This window comes from Eulemur rufifrons, chromosome 6, assembly GCF_041146395.1.
Source record: "Eulemur rufifrons isolate Redbay chromosome 6, OSU_ERuf_1, whole genome shotgun sequence".
NCBI lineage: Eukaryota > Metazoa > Chordata > Mammalia > Primates > Lemuridae > Eulemur > Eulemur rufifrons.
Window position 1 is genome coordinate 30,552,941 of NC_090988.1, and position 23,243 is coordinate 30,576,183.

The following is a 23,243-nucleotide window of genomic DNA, read 5'->3' on the forward strand; positions in this document are numbered from 1 at the left end:
AAGATACTACTTAGACCTCTTAGGGATTATAATAAACTCTTTTAGATAATTCAAGTGCTATTCACTCATAATTTGGCATAAAAGTAAACTAAAGGCCTGAAAAAGTTGATCCACTTCTGAAAATATGCTAAAACACTTAGATTTTTCAAGGAGGTTTATATTCTCAAAATTCTAAACAACTGTAGAATACCAAATTATGCCTTTAATTTACTCTGGGTTATAAGCTATGAAGCCTGGATATATATACCAGCCCAATTACTGACTATGCCACAAGAGTAAAAAATTATATGTAGCCTTCTTTCCCTAAAACCACTTTAATACATCCCTCCCCAAAATCTCATTTTATTCTAGTAAATAAAAGTAATTAAAGTCTTCAAATAGTCACACTATCTAAAAGCTAATTTCATATAGCTTATCATCATAGTATTTAGTTAAGTGGGTTACATTAGCTTCAGTTAACAACTTTTGGGGAAGTCAACACCCACAACCTTTGTTGAACCTGTGCCTATTGCAGTGTGTATGATGTCAAATTAATTTTGCTTGAAGTTCACAAACTGTAAACTCTTTCATCCTTGTTAAATATTATATTTGTTTCCATTTCCTGCAGCAACATTTAGTCTTTCTAACTTTGTATACCACTCAATCAACAGAAGGTATTTTTGCCATCAACTTAACTAGTTAACCATAAAATTTCCACAACACACATTTTTACACTGCATTTAAAAAATTAAATAACCTGTTCTACATTTAAGGACCATTCAGGTCAAATATCAGTCATATTGTAATTAAAGATGAATCAATTTATCAAAAAATACAGATTGTCCTTTCCAGTGTTATCAAAAATTCCTAACAAAAACATTGTATTACCAACAGAATTACTGCTTAGCATAATGACCAAGTAATTAACTCTCCTAGCCTTCTTTCTGAAAACTCTTCAATATTTTTAAGATATAATTCATACACAAAATTACACTCCACAGAATTCAAGCTATATCCCTTTATAAAGTTGCAGTGTCTCCATAATGGGATTTATTACTGCAGGGGGTTAAAATGGGAGGGAAAAAGACTCTTCAGGGCTGTAAATCTGAAAAGAAAGAACAAAAGGTATTTTAGAAAACTGTATTTGCATGGCAAACAGAACTTACAGACTATTCAATTTATTCAGTAAAGTCTACAAATGATTTACACTTTAGATAATACATCTTAACTTCAGCACTTTGTCACCAAAACTTTCTACCTGGAAAAGCTTTTAATTAAAATAAAAAATGCAAGATACTCCCATAACACTAATATACATGTCTTTAAAATGCACAACTTTAAAGACAGATGGACACTTCCACACAGGAAAACATTTGGTCCTTGGTCTCCTACCCTTTTCTGATTTAAAGGTATCTCCGGCACTTTGCTGGAGGGGCAGTGTTTTAAAAAAAAAAAAGCCTCCGCTACGCCCAGTCAGCAACAATACAGCAACGTTATTTTTTAATGTCAAGTCTCTCCCGGACTAGGCAAACTGCTGTAAAATGCGCCAGGACTTATCAATATAAACCCTTAAACTCTACCATTCCCTCAAAATTTGAAAGCAACAACCACCTGAAAGCAACTCAACAAAACATAAAGCAAAGGCTTGTGAAACAGTGGCCCTGGCAATCAATAATGACCACCTGCACGACTGCTTTAATTATACCAGGTCTTGTATTTTTAAATTATAGATTTTTATCTACAAACACCGTACTGTTGATTTTGCTCTCTTTAAGCAATCTGTAGCTGGGCGGGGGATAAACTGGAAGGGAAAAGACGAGAACCTATGGGATTTACCTAATAACTTCCCAGAGTTATTTCTCACTACACACAATAGACGACTGCTAAAGCGACAGAGCGCAGTTGGAACTATCTGAAATATGAGATCCTACAACCACAAAAATGTTCCCAATATATTAAAGGAATGCCAAAGACTAAATTTTAAAATCTCGCAAAAAATCCAAGAGAAAAAACATCTTGGTCATAGTCCAAAGGCCAGAAAAGTGGGCGGCGGCCAGAGTAGGCTTGAAAACAAGTCATTTTTTAAAAAATCACTTTCGATTACAAGTCTTGAAGTTGGGGCTTCCTAACTAAATAAAAACCTCGGCGAGAGAAGAAAGCAGAGAGCCCCTGGCGACGCTCGACCGAAGGACCCCAGGCCCTGTCCTTCCTTGCCCCGTCGCAGCCTCAGGAAGGGGGGCTCCCGCGGGCCCCAGCGTCCCAACCCGCCTCGCGCCACCCGGGCCCGGAAGGAGCAGCACTCACCGCAGAGCCGGCGCAGCAAACACGGAAGCTGCGCGGCTGTCTGCAGACCTCCTCCAACCGGGGAAGCAGCGGCGCCCACAGGAGAAGCGGCCCGTGAGCCTCTGCTCCGGCGCTCCCGAAGCCCCCAGCCCCAGCCGAAGCCACGCCGACGCACAGTGACGTCAGCGCGCCCGGCCGGAGACCCGCGTCAACCGCAGCGCAAGGGCGCCCGGGAGTCTGCGGCCGGAAAGCGGAACCCGGCGCGCGTTCAGCTGTGGGGAAACGCCGGGAGGCCCGGGGAGGCCCAGCGCAGCGTGGGCGCCCACCCGGAGCTGCGCGGGCGTCCCGTGGGGAGAGGCGCACTATCCACATCAACTCGGTGTTTCTTTTTTTAACCCCGCGGTTTGTGCACCCTTAACATTTCCCTCTATCTGTCCCTAACATTCTCTTGAGAGAGGACATTGCCAACCGTGAGCCGTTGTGTTTGAATCTTGGGAAACCCTGCGGAAACGCCCTGGCGCCGATGGTTTTGCGCCTCCCCTGCGTCACCTCAGAGTTATGGTCCAGCCCCCGGCAAAAGTCCTCTAGTGTGAAGCCTCCTCTCGTCCGAAATGACCGCATTTGAGGATGAAGTCAGTCTGGTGGCATTTTTTGCTTCAGTTAGGTAAACAGTTGTAACCGTTTTTCTCAACGCGCTCCTACGTCGTGTCAACGTTCCACAGCTGGTGGTGCAAATCGAAAACGAAGCGTTGGCAAGTAGGAGAGCGTCAGAAGATTAACTTTGAAGACTTGATGTATTTTCTAATCAACCAGTGTATCTTTTGTTTTTCAACTCTTGGTTTTCGGTTCTGAAGACATAAACAGTAACAAAAAGAGTGTGCTTGAAATGCACATCGCTAGCAACGTAAAGGGTATTTCAGGCCAGGCTTCACTCCCAGGATTTTCTGAATGTTTGAATAAAATGGAATATATACATTAGTGTGCGAGTACACACAAATACAATTGTACATGAACCACAGAGGAGCCCACAGAAAAATTTTAAATAGTTAAGTGAAAGAAAATTTGTAAATAAAAGTCCTTTGTTTTACTGATCATGGACCTTTTGTCCGACGTCTGCAGACACAATGACATAAGGTAAATATTGTATGGCAGTGAACGAATTTTTCAATTTACATTCTGTAAAGTCACTCTTTGCCAATGAATTCAGATGCTTGATTGTCTCTGGGGAACTCCAGGGGGCAAACCTTTTAAAAACTTCCAAATAAGCCACTTAATTAAGCAGCCAGGGGAATTCCAAGACCCTGAACCATTTCCCATTTCCTGTCGGTGTCATTTCTGCCTGCCAGTCAGTCACAGAACAGGAGGTCTTCTGTTCAATGTTAATAGTCAAAGTATTTGTAGCTGTTTGTGATATGCAGAAAAAAAAATGCCGTGGCTCCCAATGACTAAAAACTTCCAAAAATCCACATGAGTCTTGGTAGTAGTTCAGTATTTAGTTCAAGTCACTATTTCTCGGAAAGTTACAGAACATTCCTAATGTATGTGGGAAAATACATATAGCAAGAACGTTCATTCTGAATTCAAGGTTATTTCTCTTTTTCAGTTCTTGTCCTGACCAAAAAAGTAAGATAATGAATATACTTGAGTGTAGGGGAAATTTGGCATTTCAAAAACTCGAAAGCATTAGATATTTTTCCCAAAAAAGAATGCAATATAATTCAGGTATAATAAGTAGTACCTTATAACTTTTAATCTTGTATAACCTTATAATCTAGTGTTAAATTTATCCAGTTAATTACCCATTTATTCCATTTTTAGTATTTTTTTCTTATATTGCCAGTGTAGCGTTGCTGGTAATTTTTAAAAATAGGCTATATATGTATGCTGAGGTCACTATTCTAATATTCTTCGTATTTATCTAGAAAAAATATTTACAAGATCCAAGACAATTTTGAAGAAGAAATATAAAGTTGAATGAACTTGTCTACCAGGTAGCAAGTTACATACAAAAGCCATAGTAATTGAGACAGTCTTGTATTATTAAATGAACAAGGATGGGCAATTAAAGGAAAAAGACAAAGAGCTCAAAAATAGAGACCCATGTATAGGTATATAGGAACTTGATACATGTCATTGTTATTGCGTATTAGTGATAAAAGGATTAATGAGTAATGCTGAATGAATGGTTATTCTGATGGAAAAATAAAATTAGATCACTACTTTATAGTATTTTTAAAAATCCTGATGGATTGAAAAAAAAAGAAAATTCCTTAAAAGTGAATAGCCATCCTTATGGATCCAGGGTTAAATTTGGTGAGTTGCAGTGCATTGCAGTTACTGTCACTATTAGTGCTCAAACTGTTTTATTTTAGGCCAATAGGAGCTTATTCAGGTTAGCTACTGAGTCTTTTTGAAATGACCCTAATAGTCTTTGATTACTTTCCAGGCTCATTTTGTATATTTATTACCCCATACACATAATAAGCCATGTATCCAATGCATCCTGGATCCTTTAGTAGGAAATGGTATTTAAAGACCATATTCTGAATGTTTGTCATGCTAATTGTTAATGAGTTCTGTTGTTTCTATATCTGTTGTGTGGACAGAACTGGCTAATATGACTTTGTTTTGTCTTGTTTTTTGAATAAAATATGTCATGAACTTATATTGATACTTCCAATTTAAATTCAGTAAGTCAAGTTTTTATTTAACCTCTTTGATTGTACATCAGACTTTTTTCCTTTACTCTGAAAATCTGTATTCTCCTCTCTAATCCCTTCCTGCCCCATGAATAATGACTTAAACACTTTTTTTTTTTTTTTTTTTTTTTGAGACAGAGTCTCACTCTGTTGCCCAGGCTAGAGTGCCATGGCGTCAGCCTAGCTCACAGCAACCTCAAACTCCTGGGCTTAAGCAATCCTTCTGCCTCAGCCTCCCAAGTAGCTGGGACTACAGGCATGTGCCACCATGCCCGGCTAATTTTTTTTTCCATATATATTTTTAGCTGTCCAGATAATTTCTTTCTATTTTTAAAATATGATTATGTATATTTATGCCCTTATAAATAGCATACTTTTTTCCACTTTTTTTCACTTAATAATCCTAGAGATCACTCAATACTGGTATATAGAAATAGATATTTATCATTTCAATATAGTACTCCACTGTGTAGATGTACCATAACATATTCAACTTGAACAATTTGATTCCAAAAGCAGTCAAAGACCATTAAGGGTATGTCAAAGACTAAGAAGCCAACCTGAATAAACTCCCCTAGCCTAAGATAAAACTAATACCATCTTAAATTCAGCTTCTTCCCTGTTGATGGACATCTGGGTGGTTTCCAGTCTTTTGCTGTTACAAATAGTGCTGTAATGAATAGTCATGGGCATACATCTTTAGATATATTTCCAGAAATTGGATTGTTAGTTAAAATGGTAAATTCATATGTAATTTTGCTGGGTATGGCCTTTCCATGGTGATGTTGGCATTTTGTAATCCAACCAGAAATGCCTCTTTTTCCCACAGCTTCACCAATGGACTAAGTTGTCAAACTTTTGGATTGTTGCCAATTGGTTAAATAAGAAATAGTATTTCAGTGTAGTTTTAATTTCATTGTATGAATGAAATTGAAAATGTTTTCCTATGCATCAATTATATATGTAGTGTGTTATTTATTTTTGAAAAATTAAGCAAACATAAAAGAGTGTTAATATTGTTCGTATGGTATTGTTAAAGAAAAAAGTGTTCTGACACTTGTTGAAATGGTAAGGCAGACTATTCAGGACTATGCAATTAAAGCATTGTAATAGGAAAGAGAGATTGGGCTTAATTTGAAATACAGCAAAGGCAGCTGGAGATTTATAACCAACAAGCAGAGTGAGGAGGGTCAATGTATAGAAAAGTACTAAAAGTACTAAGAGGTGACATCAAGGGCAGTAGAATTCTTGCTTAAGGCAGGCAAAGGGCTTATACAATGAGGAACTTAATCAGATATCAAGGGTGATCAGATATCAAGGTTGGGAGGGATCCTCACTAAATTGACTTAGAAGGATTCTTGGTAAGACTGAGGAAAGCAGGCAGGTTACAGGTGGTGCAGGAGTTGGGCCCAAGGTCCAGGCCTACTTGAGAACAGGGCTTGGAGGAGTTGACTAAAGTTTTGTCAAGGAGAGAGTCTTCGTCAATATGTACACAGATGAAATGTGTACTTTACTGAATTTTTGAAATATTTTATTTTTAAAAATTCAAATAAATAGAACCCTGGACATTAAGAACTTGCAAATTTTGACCACCTCAGAATTTCCCTCCTCAACTTTTAATTACTTAATAAGCATCCCAAGCATTACCTTTTCATCTGTTGGGGAAAAAAATCACTTTATGTTTCTGTGGTAAGACTTTGGATTTTTCTTTCACAAAATCTTTCATTAGGGTTTTAGAACTAGAAAGAATCTGATAGCTCACTTGGTTTAATCAATTTATTATATATATGAGGACTCAGCCAAAGTAACTGACAAAAGATTTTTACAGATATATTGAGAATCTGAACACACATGACAGCTTTAAAATTTTGGTATCTGTATCAAAAGTCAGGTTTTTTAAATTTACAGAAATATTATTTAGAGGCGTAATTAGTAATGTTAATCATTTTATAAATATAAATTATTAACGTAAATTAGAATCTCAGCAACACTAGTTTCAAAAATAAATGAGTTAGAGGCTGGGCGCGGTGGCTCACGCCTGTAATCCCAGCACTCTGGGAGGCCAAGGCGGGCGGATGGTTTGAGCTCAGGAGTTTGAGACCAGACTGAGCAAGAGCAAGACCCCGTCTCTACTAAAAATAGAAAGAAATTATATGGACAGCTAAAATATATATATAGAAAAAATTAGCCAGGTATGGTGGCTCATGCCTGTAGTCCTAACTACTCGGGAGGCTGAGGCAGGAGGATCGCTTGAGCCCAGGAGTTTGAGGTTGCTGTGAGCTAGGCTGACGCCACGGCACTCTAGCCTGGGCAACAGAGTGAGACTCTGTCTCAAAAAAAAAAAAAAGAAAAATGAGTTAAAAGGTAGAATGGAGGCCAGGCAAGCTGGCTCATACCTGTAATCCCAGCACTTTGGGAGGCTGAGGCGGGAGGATGGCTTGAGGCCAGGAGTTCGAGACCAACCTGGACAACATGGTGAGACCCCCATCTCTACAAAAAATTTAGGAGTGGTAGGGCATACCTGTAGTTCCAGCTACTCGGAAGCTGAAGTAGTAGGATTGCTTGACCCCAGGAGTTTGAGGTTGCAGTGAGCTATGATGACACCACTGCACTCCAGCCTGGACAAAGAGCAAGACCCTGTCTCTAAAAAAAAAAAAAAAATAGGATGGTAAAAGTGTTAAAGATGGTCCCATATTGTTTACTTCTTCACAGGAGGCTGGGACCATTAGCTCAAAAGCTCATCCTCCCCAAGCTCAAATTTTTACAACTCCAATTGCTTTAACTATAGCTCAGAAGACCATGTTTTTAGCCATTTAGACCCTGCCTGCTCTGCATACCCTAGCAAACCACACCTGGCATCTGCTAGCCAAAGATAAGACAAACCCCTGGGGCTACAAAACACTACAAGCCTCTACTACCCTTCCGAGTTTTCTGAGCCAGAGACTCCCCATCTTGCTGTTGGACAACATCACCTAGACAAGTAAACCCCCTTCTGGTTCTCCTCTCCCCCAGGGATTCCCTTGCCTTCTTCCCCTTCTGTCTCCACACACCTCTGTCTCCAGGTCTCCTGCTGTAGGGAATGTCCCCTTTGCCTGCAATCTGTCAAGCACCACCCAAATAAAGCTCGTTGCGTGCTGCAGCCACCTTGTGGTCACATCTTTTCTTTGATCAGCCCCAAATCCGTGAACTCAACAGAAAAGCCTCATGATGGGGGAAGAATAGTCACCAGAAGTGACTAGGCAGAGAGGACCTTGTTCTTTCTATAAATAGTTCCTGTCAAAGAAGGAAAAAAGAATTCCAGGATCTAAAAGGCTGATGGAAGTCCAGGGAAAGCCTTTCCTATGGACTTCCAGAAAGCAGTCGTGGGAGGTTGAGCACACAGAGGCACAGAGATATTAAAATAATTTGCCCAAGGTTACTCAGCTGTGATTGGAATCCAAAGCTTGCACTTTTAATTCCTATGCTACTGCCTCTGAAATTGCAGTAAATCTCAAATAATATAACGTATATAGACACTACATTCAAGTACATAAATGCCCATTTGTTATAATTAAGATTCTAGTGCCCATATTTGTGCCTTTTCTTATGCACTTTCCAGAGTTGAAATGCCATGGCTCATCATTCAGAAAACAGTTCCAAGTCCCATCTCCTACATGAATACTTTCTTAACTAGGTTGATCTTTCCTCTCTAAATATTCCTTTTGAAATCTAAAGGAGTACAGAATTTGGCCCATGATTCTCTACTTTATCAATCATTATGCCTTAGTACTTTATCAACAGTGGTATTTAAGTAGGAAGAAATCCCCTCTCACATGCCACCTCCACTCACGGGAAGTCATTCATTCATTCATTCATTCACTCAATAAGGGTCTGTTCTGTCAGGCCCTGTGTTAAGGTGCTAGACATATAGGTGAACAAAACACATGGTTCTTGTCCTCATGGAAATTTTGACAATAGAATATGGCATTAAACAAACAAGAATGTAAATATAAATTGTGATAAGTGTTATGAAGAACAAAGGGTTCACTAGAGAGGAGATCAAAGGGATATAATGTAGATGGGGGAAGTAGGAGAAAGCCTTTCTGAGAAAGTAACATCTAGGCTGAGACCTGAAGAATGAGTAGGAATTTGCTAGGGAAAGAGTGAATAAAAAAACGTTCCAGTCAAAGATCCTGAAGTGAAAAAGAGTTTGCTATATTTAGAAACTGATGAAAACCAAGGTGGCTGGGAGATAGAAGTGGGGATAGTGGCAGAAAGTGAGGTTGAAAACTATGCAGGGCCATGCTGACTTAAGGAGGAGCAGGGATATTATGCAACTTGAAAAAAATACCTGTTATTTGCACAGTACAAACTCTAGAAATTATACCTTGCCTAAATCTTCTAAAGGCTTGGGGATGGACAAGTTTTAAAATGACTAAGGAAAAAATAAAATACAAAAAATGATTAAGGAATACTGACTTCCTCTTTGTTTCAAGGGTATTCATATTACTTTTTTTTTTTTGAGACAGAGTCTCACTCTGTTGCACAGGCTAGAGTGCCGTGGCGTCAGCCTAGCTCACAGCAACCTCAAACTCCTGGGCTCAAGCAATCCTTCTGCCTCAGCCTCCCGAGTAGCTGGGACTACAGGCATGCGCCACCATGCCTCGCTAATTTTATATATATATATATATATATATATATATATATATTTTTTTTTTTTTAGTTGTCCATATAATTTCTTTCTATTTTTAGTAGAGACAAGGGGTCTCGCTCTTGCTCAGGCTCGTCTCGAACTCCTGAACTCAAGCAATCCTCCCACCTCAGCCTCCCAGGGTGCTACAATTATAGGCGTGAGCCACCTCACCCGGCCCATATTACTTTTAAAATAGTGAATCTCTTAAAACATCACATCTGATTGTTTTGCCTGGAATTTACTTAGTAAATAAACACCCATACTTTTTATTGTCGTGTGCAAGACACCAAAAGGAGGTGAAGATGGTTAGGTCACGTTACCTATGACCACAAAGGAACTTAATGGCCAATGGTGTCAAGTAATATAAGGAAATTAATAAAAAGGGTGAATGGAAACTAATGAGCATGGCCTAAGTATGAAATCAAGACTGCAAAGTTCTGAATTACAACACTTATTGTCTATTGTATGTTGAGGTTTAAATCATCTACCCAATTGTGGTGACTGAAGACCAGGTTGGGTAGGGGTGGGCTGGAGGCAATCAAATGGGTTAATGCATGTCAAGCACCTTGAAACAGTGCCTGACATATGGCCAGCTACCATTATTAACTACAGTAATGTATTTCTTCCAAAACAAAATTTCAATTCAACTAACATGTAGGGGAATAACATATTTGAATAAATAAGTTGGTATGTTAGCTATTTATTGCCAAAATGAGAAATGAGTAAGAGTTTTACAATGGAGATGGCAAAGTAAATTCAAATATTAACTATAGTATGTAGTAAGAACAAGACAAAATAGATGTTGCAAACGGGTATCAACTATCTAAATATTTATCCTATAGCTGAGTTATAAATCACCTAAGCAATATTACAATTAATTCAACCCCAGGAGCACACTAGCTAGCACATGGCAAGCCAGGTGAGCCTTTTCGCAGAGGCAAAATCAGTTACATCTCAAGGAAATAGTCTCCCAGCATCAGAATGAAGAGGTGACCCTTGTTTGGTCCCTAATCTTTCTCTTTAGAACTCTGGCAGAATTGGGGCTCAAAAAAATCATACACCAAAGTGAAGGCCTCAGAAGCAGGCTCAGAAACAAAGTTTCTCTCTCACCGTATTCTGCCCTGCTATCTCTTGCCCCTCATTCTCCCCCAAGGAAGCCATGGAAACTAGAATTCCTCTTCCCCAAGGCAGATCATAGAAACCAGAATCACTTTTTCCCACCAGCCATAAAACCTAAAAATATTACTCTAACTTTCCTTTGACTTACTGTGTAAGAGAGGGCCATAAAGAAATCCTCTGACCTACCTTGTTTGGTAGTAAGTCATAAAAGCCCCATTCTAGAAAGTGTCCTGCCCCATACTCAGGAGATAGGAATGCTGCACAGAGAGGCCAAGAAGAATCTGAACACACAGCTCTTTCTGAGTTTTCCCACTCAGTCTACTCCCATTAGCTCATACCTTTTTTGTACAATCACATTCTACATGGCTGTCCGTTCTTTGTCAAACCCGAGCATAAAAATAGTTTCCCCTGCGTCTCTGGGTCTTCATTCTGAAGCTTCCCATGTCATGTAAAATTATAATTAAATAAATGTGTTATGCTTTTCTCATTAACCTGGCTTTTGTTCTAAGAGTGTCAGCTGTGACTATTATAACAGGGAGGAAAAGGATCAACACCTTTCCGCCCCTACGCAGACTTTTGGGACTGGTTTAGATGATTGGCCTTTGCCTGTCTTCCCCAGAATATTCCCTATTACAGTCTTACTTGTGGCCCTAAAGCCTTAATACCTCTATAGGAAACAAAGGATAGAGAATTATGAGTTGGTCATGTTGAATACCAAAAAAGTAATGGAGAGGAGGAAATTTTGCTGCACTGACAATATATTAATAGAACACATTTATTCACCAGAGAAGCTGTTGGTCCCAAGAGTTGCTAACAAGCATACTCTCTAAGTCCCAGAATTAATACCAAACTGGTAAGAATAAAATTAGGGGCTTTTCCCAATGGGTAGGTCTGGCACAAGACTTCTTGAATGAATCAATAGACAAATAGATAAACAAAGTTATTGATGGGATTGTTTGATTTTTGTCTCAGGCATCCCATAGAATCGTACAGATTAAAGACAGATGTGGTTGAGCTCTGTCTTCTACAAGTGTAAACGAGGAAGCGTCTTCTAGGAAGGGATATAACTTGTAGTTCAGTATTCAAGAGGTATTAAGGAAGTATGGAAGGAGTCTGGGAGTGACTAAACTATCAAATATCATAGAAATAAACATACAAAGAACAGAGTAATTTTTTGTTGCTTTATTAAATTGTCCTCACAGAATTCTTTACAAAAACACCATGTCCCTATAAAGTCATTCAATGAATATGAAGACTTTCTATGTATGGGACACTGATCAAAAAAGGCAGAGAATTGTATTCCTGGTTCTTAATACAACTCCAAAATATTTAAAATTCTGACAAATAAACTCAAATATCTTAAATTTTACTTTACTTAAAATTTCAATAATGCTGAAATTTTGATTGAGTATTGTGTTTGTAGTGCTCTATTTTTTGTTCACAAGAACAAAAGTATTCATATATATATAAAATATATAATTTTCTGAGTTGTAAATAAATAAAAGAAATTTAAGGAAACCAAATCAATATAAAAGTTAAAATTATAGTACATTTTAAAAATGAATTCTAAAGTTTAGACAAAGTTTTCAATCTTCCTCATGAAAGAAATGTACGAACTGTACCCTTGATTGTACCCCTACAGATGGGACATTTTCTTAGAGAAGGAGCACAATCTTTGCATACTACTAGATGACCACAAGGAATAAACACTATGGACACTTCTTTGTCCATACACACTTTACATGTTCTTTCTTCTTGTAGTCTCCGCAATTGTTCTTCCATTGGTAGATCTAAGATGAGAAAACAATTTTTAATGAAGGCAATTTGCTCCTCCTCCAAAGAAAAAGCAAAAAAAAAAAAAAAACAAAAAACAAAAAACAATGTTTTCTACAGGTTTAAAGTGTTAATACTATTACCTGAAACATCTTCCGTGGGAATATACCTTATGTCCTGTCGTACTAAGAGAGAAAAAGAAAAAGCATTACTGTAACAAAAAAAAAGTTAATATTTAGCCACAGAATATATTTTTAACAAACAGTTTAGACTTTGGCCATACTCATGTTAAGGCAACGAAAGTCTTTAATCTTTTTGTGCAATTAATATTTATGAATTAGATTGAATTATTTTCAATAATCACAAATTATTAACAAAAGCATATTTTCAATTGACCTAGAAAGTTCCAAAAAATAATTTTCCAGTGCTCACCAAATAAATGCTGGTATAATGTGGGGTCACATTCTTGTAGAGAGTTTTTGAATATGGTGGCTGCAATATTTCCTTTTACTAAAATAGTATCAATCAGTTCTCTTGCTTGTAAAGATATCTGTGTTTTCTGTTTAATAACATCATGTTCTTGTTCATTAATCACTCTGGCAGTTAGTAGACTATCCAGGATTGGAATCACAGAAGTCAATTGTTGAAAAAGTGCCATTCTGTTCTTCCGTATTAATGATAGATCATCTTTATAAAAAAGAAAACAAACACATACATGTTCAAACTCTGCTTACAAACTTCCTTCCATATCTACATATATAACAAAATAAAAACTGTCTTTAATTCATAATCAGTAAGGCATTGATGTTGATTGCTAGGTTTGGGAGTACCTCATCCCTTGTGCCTAATAATGCTAATTGTAATAGGGACTAACACATGTATTGACCCATTTCATCTTTACAACAGCCCTTTAAAATATGTACTAATACTTTCACTTACAGATAAGAAAACAGAGCCACACTGAGGCAAGTAAACTGCCAAAGGGCATATAACTCCTAAAAGTCAAACTAAGGCAATCCGGTGTCATGATCTGTGCTTTCAACCATTCTGCCTCTAACCCCATAAAAGTTAGAACCCAATAAAATTGAAATTTCAATTCAATCTGGTCAAACTGAGGAAAGGTAAAATCAAGAGAATTAAAATATTTTTTCCTTAAATTATCATTCTTCCACAAAATTTCTTTAAAATTCCATCTTAAGTTGAAATTTTAATTATTTTCTCAAATCAGGCATATTGTCATTACCTAAATATTTTATAGTAAGGGGAGAAAAGCACTAAAAGCATTTTGAAAAATAAACCCTATTTGTCAGTGACTACCTTCTTGTCTTACAGGATCATCTTATTCTCCAAGATCTAGATTTTGTATCTATTGGTAAAATGCTTGTATTTGAAACTGCAATTTTATTATCTCTTTGGAATACGACTTATGAATATAAAGTTTACTAGTTAACTATCATATAGTTTACCACGATCTATAAAGCTATTTGTATAAAATAACTACTAACAGAAATTGGGCTAGCTGAAGAAAAAATTGTTTTAGGAGAGATGATTGTTAGGTTTTAGACACATTTTGCCAAGTAGTAGGACACATAAATAGAACCATCTAAAAAAGAATAGAAGATGTTTCTTAGAAGGTCAAGGATACAGAGATACATTTTGAAGACAACTGAAGCTCTGAAAGTAAATGAGAAAAGGATCAGGACCTAGAATAGTCCTGGGCACAAAGTTAATGCCCCATAAGTTATCTGTTGAACAAAGGTAACCACACCACGCCTTAGTACTATAATTTAAAGAATAAAAATAAAAAAGTAATAGGCAGAGGGAAAGAGAACTAGAACTTAATATATTCTGTTAAATTATCTATATTAGAGAAGCAGTAATATGTTAGAAAGTAAAAATGTAATTTGTGAAGTATATTAGTTTTCAATTTAAGTTTTATTTTTCTTATTATATTTTACTTAATATAATAACTTCTTTGAAATTCTTAAGATTTCTAAACTTTCATTGCTAGTAACTGGAAAAAGTCTCATTTCAAAGTCACAGATTGTATTTTGGCTTATAAGTTGTGAGGACTTGAATATACCTTTAAAGTATATTGTTCTTTTATTCTAGAAAAAATATCCTAAATTGCCTCTTTATTTACATACCTACTGTTCTTGGGAAACTATAAAGTAATTAATCTAAACGTAAGTATTTTCATTCACTCATTCAAAAAATATTTCTTGAACACAGACTATGTGCAGATACCGAGCTAGGTAGTAGATATAATGGTGAGGCAGAGACACTAAGGGCTCTTTTTGACAAGGTAAGATCATTATATTTAATATATTCTTGACTCAGTCATCTTTGGAGACTTTATTGATTGTCTTTGGAAGAAATAAAAATATTTTATAGATGAATGTCTTTAGACTTTGGGGGGGTTTCTTAACAATTGTTGAGATGAATGTTCTCTTCTTTGAGCAATTGTTGGCTGGTGACTAACGGCTAAAACTGAGAAAACTACAGAAAACACTTGTCTGATCTTCACAGGGAAAAAGAGAACCTGTCAAGTGGCTGGGCAAAGATGAACTTGGACTGTGTTGCTGCTGTACTGGTGGTGTATCGGACTGAGTAATTCACACTCTGGTAAATATACTATGCATACTATTATACTATGGGCCGATGTGTTGGTCTGGGTTGGGCCAGAAGACAAATCTGTCTTCATGAGCGGGGGTAGGTTTATCCCTGAATGGAGTGGACAATATGACTGGCAGTCATCCTGGGAAGAAAGAGATCCCAGATGGCCTCGGAAAAGGATAAGGGGAAAACTTTTTTCTCGTTCTGGGCTGTATGGATATTTTGGGGCCTGAACTTTGATAAAGGAAAGCATGGTTGTGACTTTCCAATGATTTGTGTCAACTGGCCACCGCTACACAGAGATAAACCAGAACCTAAGAAAAGAGATTTATGAGGATGGGCTGAGGGGCACTAAGAGAGGCCACATATGGTTAAAGTTGTAAATTGCCATCTGTGATATAATTCCCTTCTGTTATCCCTAAATCTCCAGTAAGAGCTTGCTAAAAGTTGCAGTCTGTTTTCAGCTGTGTTGAAGGGATTTCTGGTCCATGCCTGGCAAAGGAGAGATCAGCATTCCTCTTTGTCTAGGCCAGAGTGATCAGAGCAGTCAGAGCAGCCAGAGCAGCCAGATGAGAATGGACACACCCAGAGGAAGAGTTTTCATGAAGGGCAACAGAGTAGAGAATAGAGTAGCAGACAAGACCAGTGTGGAAGAACATGGGTAACTTTTCCTAAGGGAATGTGAAACAGCATCCTAGGACTTGCCTTATTTAGGGGTAGATGCTGTGAAGGGGAACTTCTTGTGTGGTCAGGTATTTATCTGGTATTTAATGCTCTGGTTTCTCTTTAGATCGTATAAATCTTTCGCCTTTTATCTGGTATTTATTTATAGTCACAGGCTAAAATATACTGTTATGCTAATGTTAAAATTAATAATTGTCCCTGATCCCACCCCAATTTACAGCAAAGAGTGGTGGCCAACTAGCCTGGGATCAAAAATGTCAGGTATAATTGCATACAAAGTCAACCACCCGGACAAAAAGTATAAATTAAGGAAAAACAGGAAGTAATACTTTCGATATACACATTTTAAATTGAATGAGCAACTCAAATGTATTTTATTGTGAAGAAATTTTTTAGAATTTGAATTCAGAATACTAAATATAAGAAAAATCTGACTGGATCGATGAGTACATTTTCAGTATTTTGTAGAGTGATATCAAATCCTTACGGAAATAGAGGCCATATTAATAAATATACATACCTGATTCTTTTTCCTGAGTTGCTCTTTCTTTCTCCTCTTCCCTTATTTCATCTTCTGCATTAAGCAAATCTAATACAAGATCACTGACGGTTTTATAATTCTCTCCAGTTGTTAGGATTTTACTCTGAACTGTCTGTCTTACCAGCCTTCTACTAAAGCCCATTTCCAAAGCAGCTTTAACCACAGGTGTATTCATCATGACTGCATCTTCTGAGTGGTTCTCTCCAGGTTCAAAATGAATAACTATATGGAACAAAGAATTTAATACACATGAGGATAGTCTCTATATTTTTTAAATTGAAAGTTATTGCAATATCAAAAACATAAAATCCAGATCATGTTTAGGTACTATTTTGTATGAACTTTGTTAAATTTAAAGTGATATTCATGCTCAGTCACCCAAATAAGAATATGGAATATTGCATTTAGATATAAAATATGCATTATCCACCATAACTGTGTATATGTATGTGAGCAGGAGAAGGAAACAACGTCCGCAATCACCCCCCACTAGAATTTAGATTCCTTTTTCTCTATGTTGAATGAACACATGGAATTTCTAAATCAAATGTTTCACATATTTTTGGCAGAGGCTAGTGTCATCTCTCACCTCTATCACTGCAACAGCCTCCTGCAATATTGTTCCCTTCCAGTTCATTGTCAACAGTGCAACCAGAGTGTCTTTTTAAAAACTCAAATCTGAGTGTGTCACACTCTTTAAATTCCATCAACAATTCCCTTGCTCTTAGGAGAAAATCTAAAATTCAATTGTGGCTCACAAGTTCTCATACAATCTGGACCCTGTTTACCGCTTCAGCCTCATCCCACTTACACATTTGCGTTCCACGCTTAGCCTGGAAGTCACAAACTGATGGCTCTTGTGTCAAGTTCTGCCTGCAGTGATGACCATGACCACTTTTAGAGTTCCTGCTTCACTTATTTACCTGTTGGCAACACCTACTGCTGGCCATACAGAATTTTGTTCAGTCTTTCAAAGGTGCCTGTTCCTTACATGCTGTTCCTTCTGCCTGGAATACTCGTTTCCTCCCTTTGTCACTTGGTTAACTCCTATTCTTCTTCTCTTGGGTTCTCTGCTAAGACAAACACTTCCTCTGGAAGGCCTTTCTGCTCCTCCAGGTCTGGGTGAATTGTCCTGCATGCACTCTCAAATCACACTTTCCTTTCCCTACCATATCCCTTTCTCCTAGCTGTGCATTTGTCAGTATTCCTTAGGTTATTAGCTCATGAGGCCAGGAGTTATGTTTATCCTGTTTTCTATTCTTTCCTCTGAACAGCAGCTATACAATAAATATTTATTGAATTGGATTGAACATAAGAAAACGGAGCAGAAGAGCTTGTTCAAATGTTGGTTCTATCATCTTTTAGGCTAAAGCTGATAGACAAGTCACTTAATCTGTCTGAGCCTTGGGGTCACTATTAAAGAATAGGAATAGTATTTTCTACCCTCTCCATTTCACAGAAAGAATATGTGAGCAACCTAATGTTATGGTATATCTGTTCCCACACTGGACCAAGAACAAGGGTTAGGCTAGATATATATAGCTCGTTAAAACTATAGATGCCCAAGCCCCACCCTTAGATACTCTGATTCAATTCAGTAGGTCTGAAGCAGAAACTGGAAATCTGTAATATTTTTTAAAGTTCTTCAGGCAACTCTAATATGCACTGAAGTTTGAGAAATATCAACACAGTATACTTGAAAATGCATTATAAATTATAAATCAATACAAATGCATATTATTATTGTCAACTTCCAATATTAACACTACCAAATGGTTCTATTTAAATGCAGTAATTATTATCAGTGCACATACTTGGTGACTCTGCATTTTCATCTTCTGGAGTGTCTGATGTAGATAATAGCTGCAGAAAAAAAAGGATATAAATTAAAATATAAACCTTGCCCATTGCAATAAAAATGAGTCAACAGACCTATTAATTTCAGGTGTTGCAAAATGACTTGCTTGCTGGCAAAATAATTTTTTTAAACCAAAAGCAATATTTTATTTCATTCAATAGTTATTCGCTAGGCCATAAACTAATAGAGTTTCTGTGTGTGTGTGTGTGTGTGTGTGTGTGTGTATTAACAAATATTTTCATTAAGGCAGGAAAATGTCAGTTCCATTGACCACGGTTAGGAAGTGTTAATATTAGGCCATCAAACTACTATCTAAGTTCTTATTTGCTTTTCCAAGAAGATTAGAAAGAGTAACAAAATTCTCTTTCTCAAATCTTTTGAAAAAAATTACTATATAGTAAAACTATTAAATCCTAGCCAGTTTTTTCCCTCAAGTAGTTTAATTTATTGCAACTCGACTAGACAAATGCTTAAAGAGAAACATAAGAAGTATTATTTTCAGATTGCTAATTATGAACCTATTCTCCAAAGAATAGTAATTTCTAATATCATGTCAGGTTTTATTTTTAAAAAATGTATGAGGCCGGGCGCGGTGGCTCACGCCTGTAATCCTAGCACTCTGGGAGGCCGAGGCGGGTGGATTGCTCAAGGTCAGGAGTTCGAGACCAGCCTGAGCGAGACCCCGTCTCTACTAAAAATAGAAAGACATTATATGGACAACTAAAAATCTATATAGAAAAAATTAGCCGGGCATAGTGGCACATGCCTGTAGTCCCAGCTACTCGGGAGGCTGAGGCAGTAGGATCGCTTAAGCCGAGGAGTTTGAGGTTGCTGTGAGCTAAGCTGACGCCACGGCACTCACTCTAGCCTGGGCAACAAAGTGAGACTCTGTCTCAACAAAAAAAAAAAAAAAAAAAATGTATGTTTTAAATAACTCTTGTCTTTTCATTAAAATAGCACTCGCTGTAATTATAAGAAAATAATTTCTCTGTTGGTAACCAATGATTAAAAAAAAACTTTCCCTTCCTACCTGTTCAAGTAGGTGAGGGTAATTGGCTTGTACTTGACTAATAAATTCTTGTCCTTTAATTCTTATCAGGTACTCACACCTAAAAGGTAAACAGAATAAAGTTTGGGGGGTTACTTATAAAAGTGAAATGAACATGTAATAATATAAATTCTTCATCTCTAGGTGCTTATCCCATTTCAAATCTGGTTAAGTGCTTACCCCAAATCACATAATCATTTAAGATCACTGATTCTAAATGTAAAGTTTGAAGAATAAATAAATCCTAGCACAGAGGGAACTGATTCTCTTGTATTTCTTTCAAAAAAAAATTTTTTTTAACTACCCATAAGTATCCTATGATAGAATTCAGATTTTTTTTGTGGTCTGTGAATTTTTAATTTGTCTTTTAAAATGCTGCTTATCACAGTTAACATAAATTTGATTAACTACTAGTAACTTTTTATATGGTTTGAATATTTTATAAAATTAATCTTACTATTTTATATTTACCAGGATATATTATGCTTCAGTTAATTTTGAAAAGCCCTAAATGTTTATCTTAATTTGAGCAGAGCTAATCTAGCCATTTGTAGACTGGTAAATATTTCAAATGAGCATAAACATACATATAACCACTTCACTGTTTGTGTAGCATATGGGGAACGGTTGGAGACAGTGCAGTGAAAGGCAAGTTGACATAAACAAGAGGCAGGATATAACTGGTAATCTGCCAAGGCTGAAGTAGATAAGAGTCAGGAGCCTCTTGGTCTACTCCAGTCAAGTAAGGCTGTCTGCACTCAGACCTCTCAGCTGCTCTCTTCAACTATTCTGAGATTCCTTTAAAAACTACCTGATGTATTACATTAATAACAGAGAACATGGAGACAGGTAGAAAGTTCTCTGAATAAATGATACTGCTCATTTTCATGATAGTTTTAAAAGCTGGAAATGTACAAAGAGGGACAAGAGAGAAAGAAAGAGGAAACTGAACACATTTTATAATGTCAGGTATTCACAAGTTTGGCAACTCCTAGATACCATACATACCTTGTCAAATTTAAGTACAAAACAAATTCATGACCCTACTACCAAAGCACATTTACCATTCTTTTTGTATATTCACAAAATTACCACAATGGAAAGCTAGTAGCACTTTTTAAAAACCTATGTAAGTGTTCTTTATAATCTTCACAATTTTTTAAACCTGCAATAGTTAGGGAGCACAAAGTTGATACAAGTGAAGATAAAGTACTATATTTAAAAATGTATATAAGGAAAATAAGTTTTATATGATGAAAATAAGTTTAGTAATCAACATTAAATAATACTAAAAGTTTTGACCATGAAAAATATAACCATAGGCCATGAAAAAGAAGAATATATAAAAGAGTGCGAATAATCAAAAGGATAGGATATGACAATAAAATACTATGTGGTGATGAAAACAGTTGAGTCTATATTTACCCTGACTACCCAATTTAATATCGTAACCTTAGCCTGGCATTTCTGGTCTCCCTTACTCTGCTCTTCTTCCTTTTATCTACTTATCTTCCAACATGTTATATAACTAATTTATTAAGTTTTTATTAATTGTCCTCTCCTGCTATAAAACAAACTTACGAGACCAAGGGTCTTTGTTTTGTTCAACTGAGTATTTTATGCACCTAGAACAGTGCTTGGAATAGGTAATCGATTAATATTATTGACTATTGAATGAATGGAAATATGTCCAAGACATATGCTGACTGGAAAAAGTTTTAAAACTATAATATCTACTTTATGTAAAACCATATATGTTTATTTTTATATCTTCATATGCATAAAGAGATGTCTGGAGAGATGTTTATTAAAATGGTTACCATGGTCATCTTTAGGTGGTGTGATTTCTGGACATTTTGATTTTCCTTCTCTGTACTTTTCTACAGGGTGAGGCTTTGTTTTTATAATGAATGTGTATTTTTTAAAATATATATATTTCTTAAAAAATTAAACAAATCCCAAATCCATTTCTTCTTTGTCTTAAATTTATCAAAACCTTTAAGTAATTATTTTTCTAAGGAATCCATCCTAAACTTATTCATGAATGTGTTTTTGAAACAAAAACAATAAAGTAACAGTTGACTGATTATAAATACATATAACCGACTTCACGATTATCACAAAAATTTGCAAAGAGATTTTCAAAACAATTACCTTGGAAACCATTTGGCATGTTCCACCCATGGATCATCTCCTGATTCCCAACACCTTAGTCCACCATCACAGCAAAAGCATTTGACATCATCACTGTGACCTAAAATTAATTTGGGGCCAAACTTATGAATGCATATAATTTGCTCACTAAAATGTGTAAGACAAAACATGTTGAATTTTTTTATTAATAATATCAGATTAAGTTTCTTACCCACATAATAAAAACCTGCACTTGCCAGCTGCTCAGGATGAACTAGAACACTAGAAGGCCAGTTAAAGAATGTTTTGAAGCGGGCTGCATGGGTCTGCATGCTCAGATTAGAAACAGTGTATCTTGAAGTGTCTTGAAGCTGATTTTCTAAAAACGGGCAGTTGGGAAAATGTCGCAGGTGTTCTGACATAGCATCATCCTTTGGTTCCCAATTGCTCAATTTTCCACCACAGGCAAAGCAAGCCACTCTGTCTCCAGGTCCTATGTAGTAAAAGCCTGCTTTGGCCAGATCTGTTGGTGACAGAAAAGTCAATGGCCACATCTGATAAGTAAGTAATCTGGCCTTTTCAGTATTCATTGCACAGTGATAGGGACTTGTCCTCAAAGCAGAAAGATCTTGATTTGCTCTGTTTACAGGATTCGATGGAAAGCTTGAATACGAGCCACTGAAATATCCACTGTTTTCCAAACCTGGAAATAATGAATGTGTGGAATTTCTTACTGAAGAAGGAAAAGTAGGCTGAGAAGTAGCTTCCAAATTGTTAACTGAATTTAGATTCTGAACAAAGCTGCAGCTAGGATACAACTTTTTATGCTTTTCAATAGGATTGTCTCCTTGTTTCCAGTTATCCAGCATCAGGCCACAACAGAAGCATTTGACCTTGTCATTCACACCCGTGTAATAGAAACCAGCACGAGCAAGACTCCTTTCTGAGACAGGAACACCGGCGGGGAAAGTCGAATACGTAGACATTCTGTAGAGTTCACATGAAAAGTCATACTTCAATTCAAACATGTTGGCGCTTTTCATCAAATTTGATAAGAATATGCTGTTTTCTACTATGTTCATAATGAAATGGATGGGGAAGAAAAGGGACTAGCCTTTCTCTGGGGAGGTAGTTTTGTGCATGGCTTTTGCTTTTATTAGTTTTGGTACTAGGTTGAACACCTAAAATGAGAAATCTTTCATTCTTTTTTCTTCTAGGCATTTATGGTTTCAGCATGGAAAGATTCTGAATCCTATACTGATACATTTTAAGGGACAAATATGAACAACTGCACCTTTGTGTAATCTTTATACATACAATGTAAACATGATGGTACATAGTAATCTATGATGAAAATTAAAACCCTTAATAGAAGTGTACAGTGTTTAAGTGGTCAGGATGCCATTTAGTGTCAAGCATCTCCATAGGTAGGTCACCTTCTCCAGGCCACTAGAATACTCCAGTGGCATTCAACTAACCTGAAGATAAAATGTTTGACTCACATAGCTGGCTTCTTTTCATGGTAGAAAACAAGTACCCACAGCAAAAATATTCAAACTACGTTTATTTTGCTTTTTGGAAATTGTGAAATTTGGTAGCCAGAAAAAAAAAAAAAAGCATAAGACCTCAAAGGGTGAAAACAATACATTGCCATTTTTCACTGATTATAAGATGCCTAATACCTGTTATTGAGAGGTATCTTACAAGTAATGGCATATCATTTTAATTAGCAGCATTTTTATTTCCTAGAGGTACATAAAATAATGGTGTGATTTATAACTGATGACATCTTAGATTCAATGAAATATGGTATATCCCAAATTTTTCTCAAATTAGTA

The 23,243-nt window shown here is 36.7% G+C and overlaps 1 protein-coding gene across 1 annotated transcript; it reads right to left on the reverse strand.

Annotated features, from left to right (window-relative positions):
- Positions 1-12,311: 12,311 nt before the first annotated feature.
- BIRC3 (baculoviral IAP repeat containing 3) lies at positions 12,312-22,977 on the reverse strand. The gene is made up of 8 exons (XM_069469021.1): positions 21,638-22,977; positions 21,427-21,526; positions 19,255-19,333; positions 18,181-18,229; positions 16,346-16,588; positions 12,958-13,212; positions 12,669-12,710; positions 12,312-12,542 (listed from the first exon to the last, which is right to left on the reverse strand). The coding sequence occupies exons 1-8, from the start codon at positions 22,485-22,487 to the stop codon at positions 12,349-12,351; spliced, it is 1,812 nt and encodes a 603-aa protein (XP_069325122.1). The 5' UTR covers positions 22,488-22,977; the 3' UTR covers positions 12,312-12,348.
- Positions 22,978-23,243: the final 266 nt, after the last annotated feature.

What these genes read in the sequence shown, in the direction of transcription:
- BIRC3 (XM_069469021.1), bottom strand. Translation starts at nt 22,487, where the DNA reads ATGAACATAGTAGAAAACAGCATATTCTTATCAAATTTGATGAAAAGC. An exon ending in CATGCCAAATGGTTTCCAAG is followed by an intron (nt 19,334 to 21,426) that starts GTAATTGTTTTG and finishes TTTACCTTTTAG; the next exon opens with GTGTGAGTACCTGATAAGAA. An exon ending in AACTCAGGAAAAAGAATCAG is followed by an intron (nt 13,213 to 16,345) that starts GTATGTATATTT and finishes TTTTTTATAAAG; the next exon opens with ATGATCTATCATTAATACGG.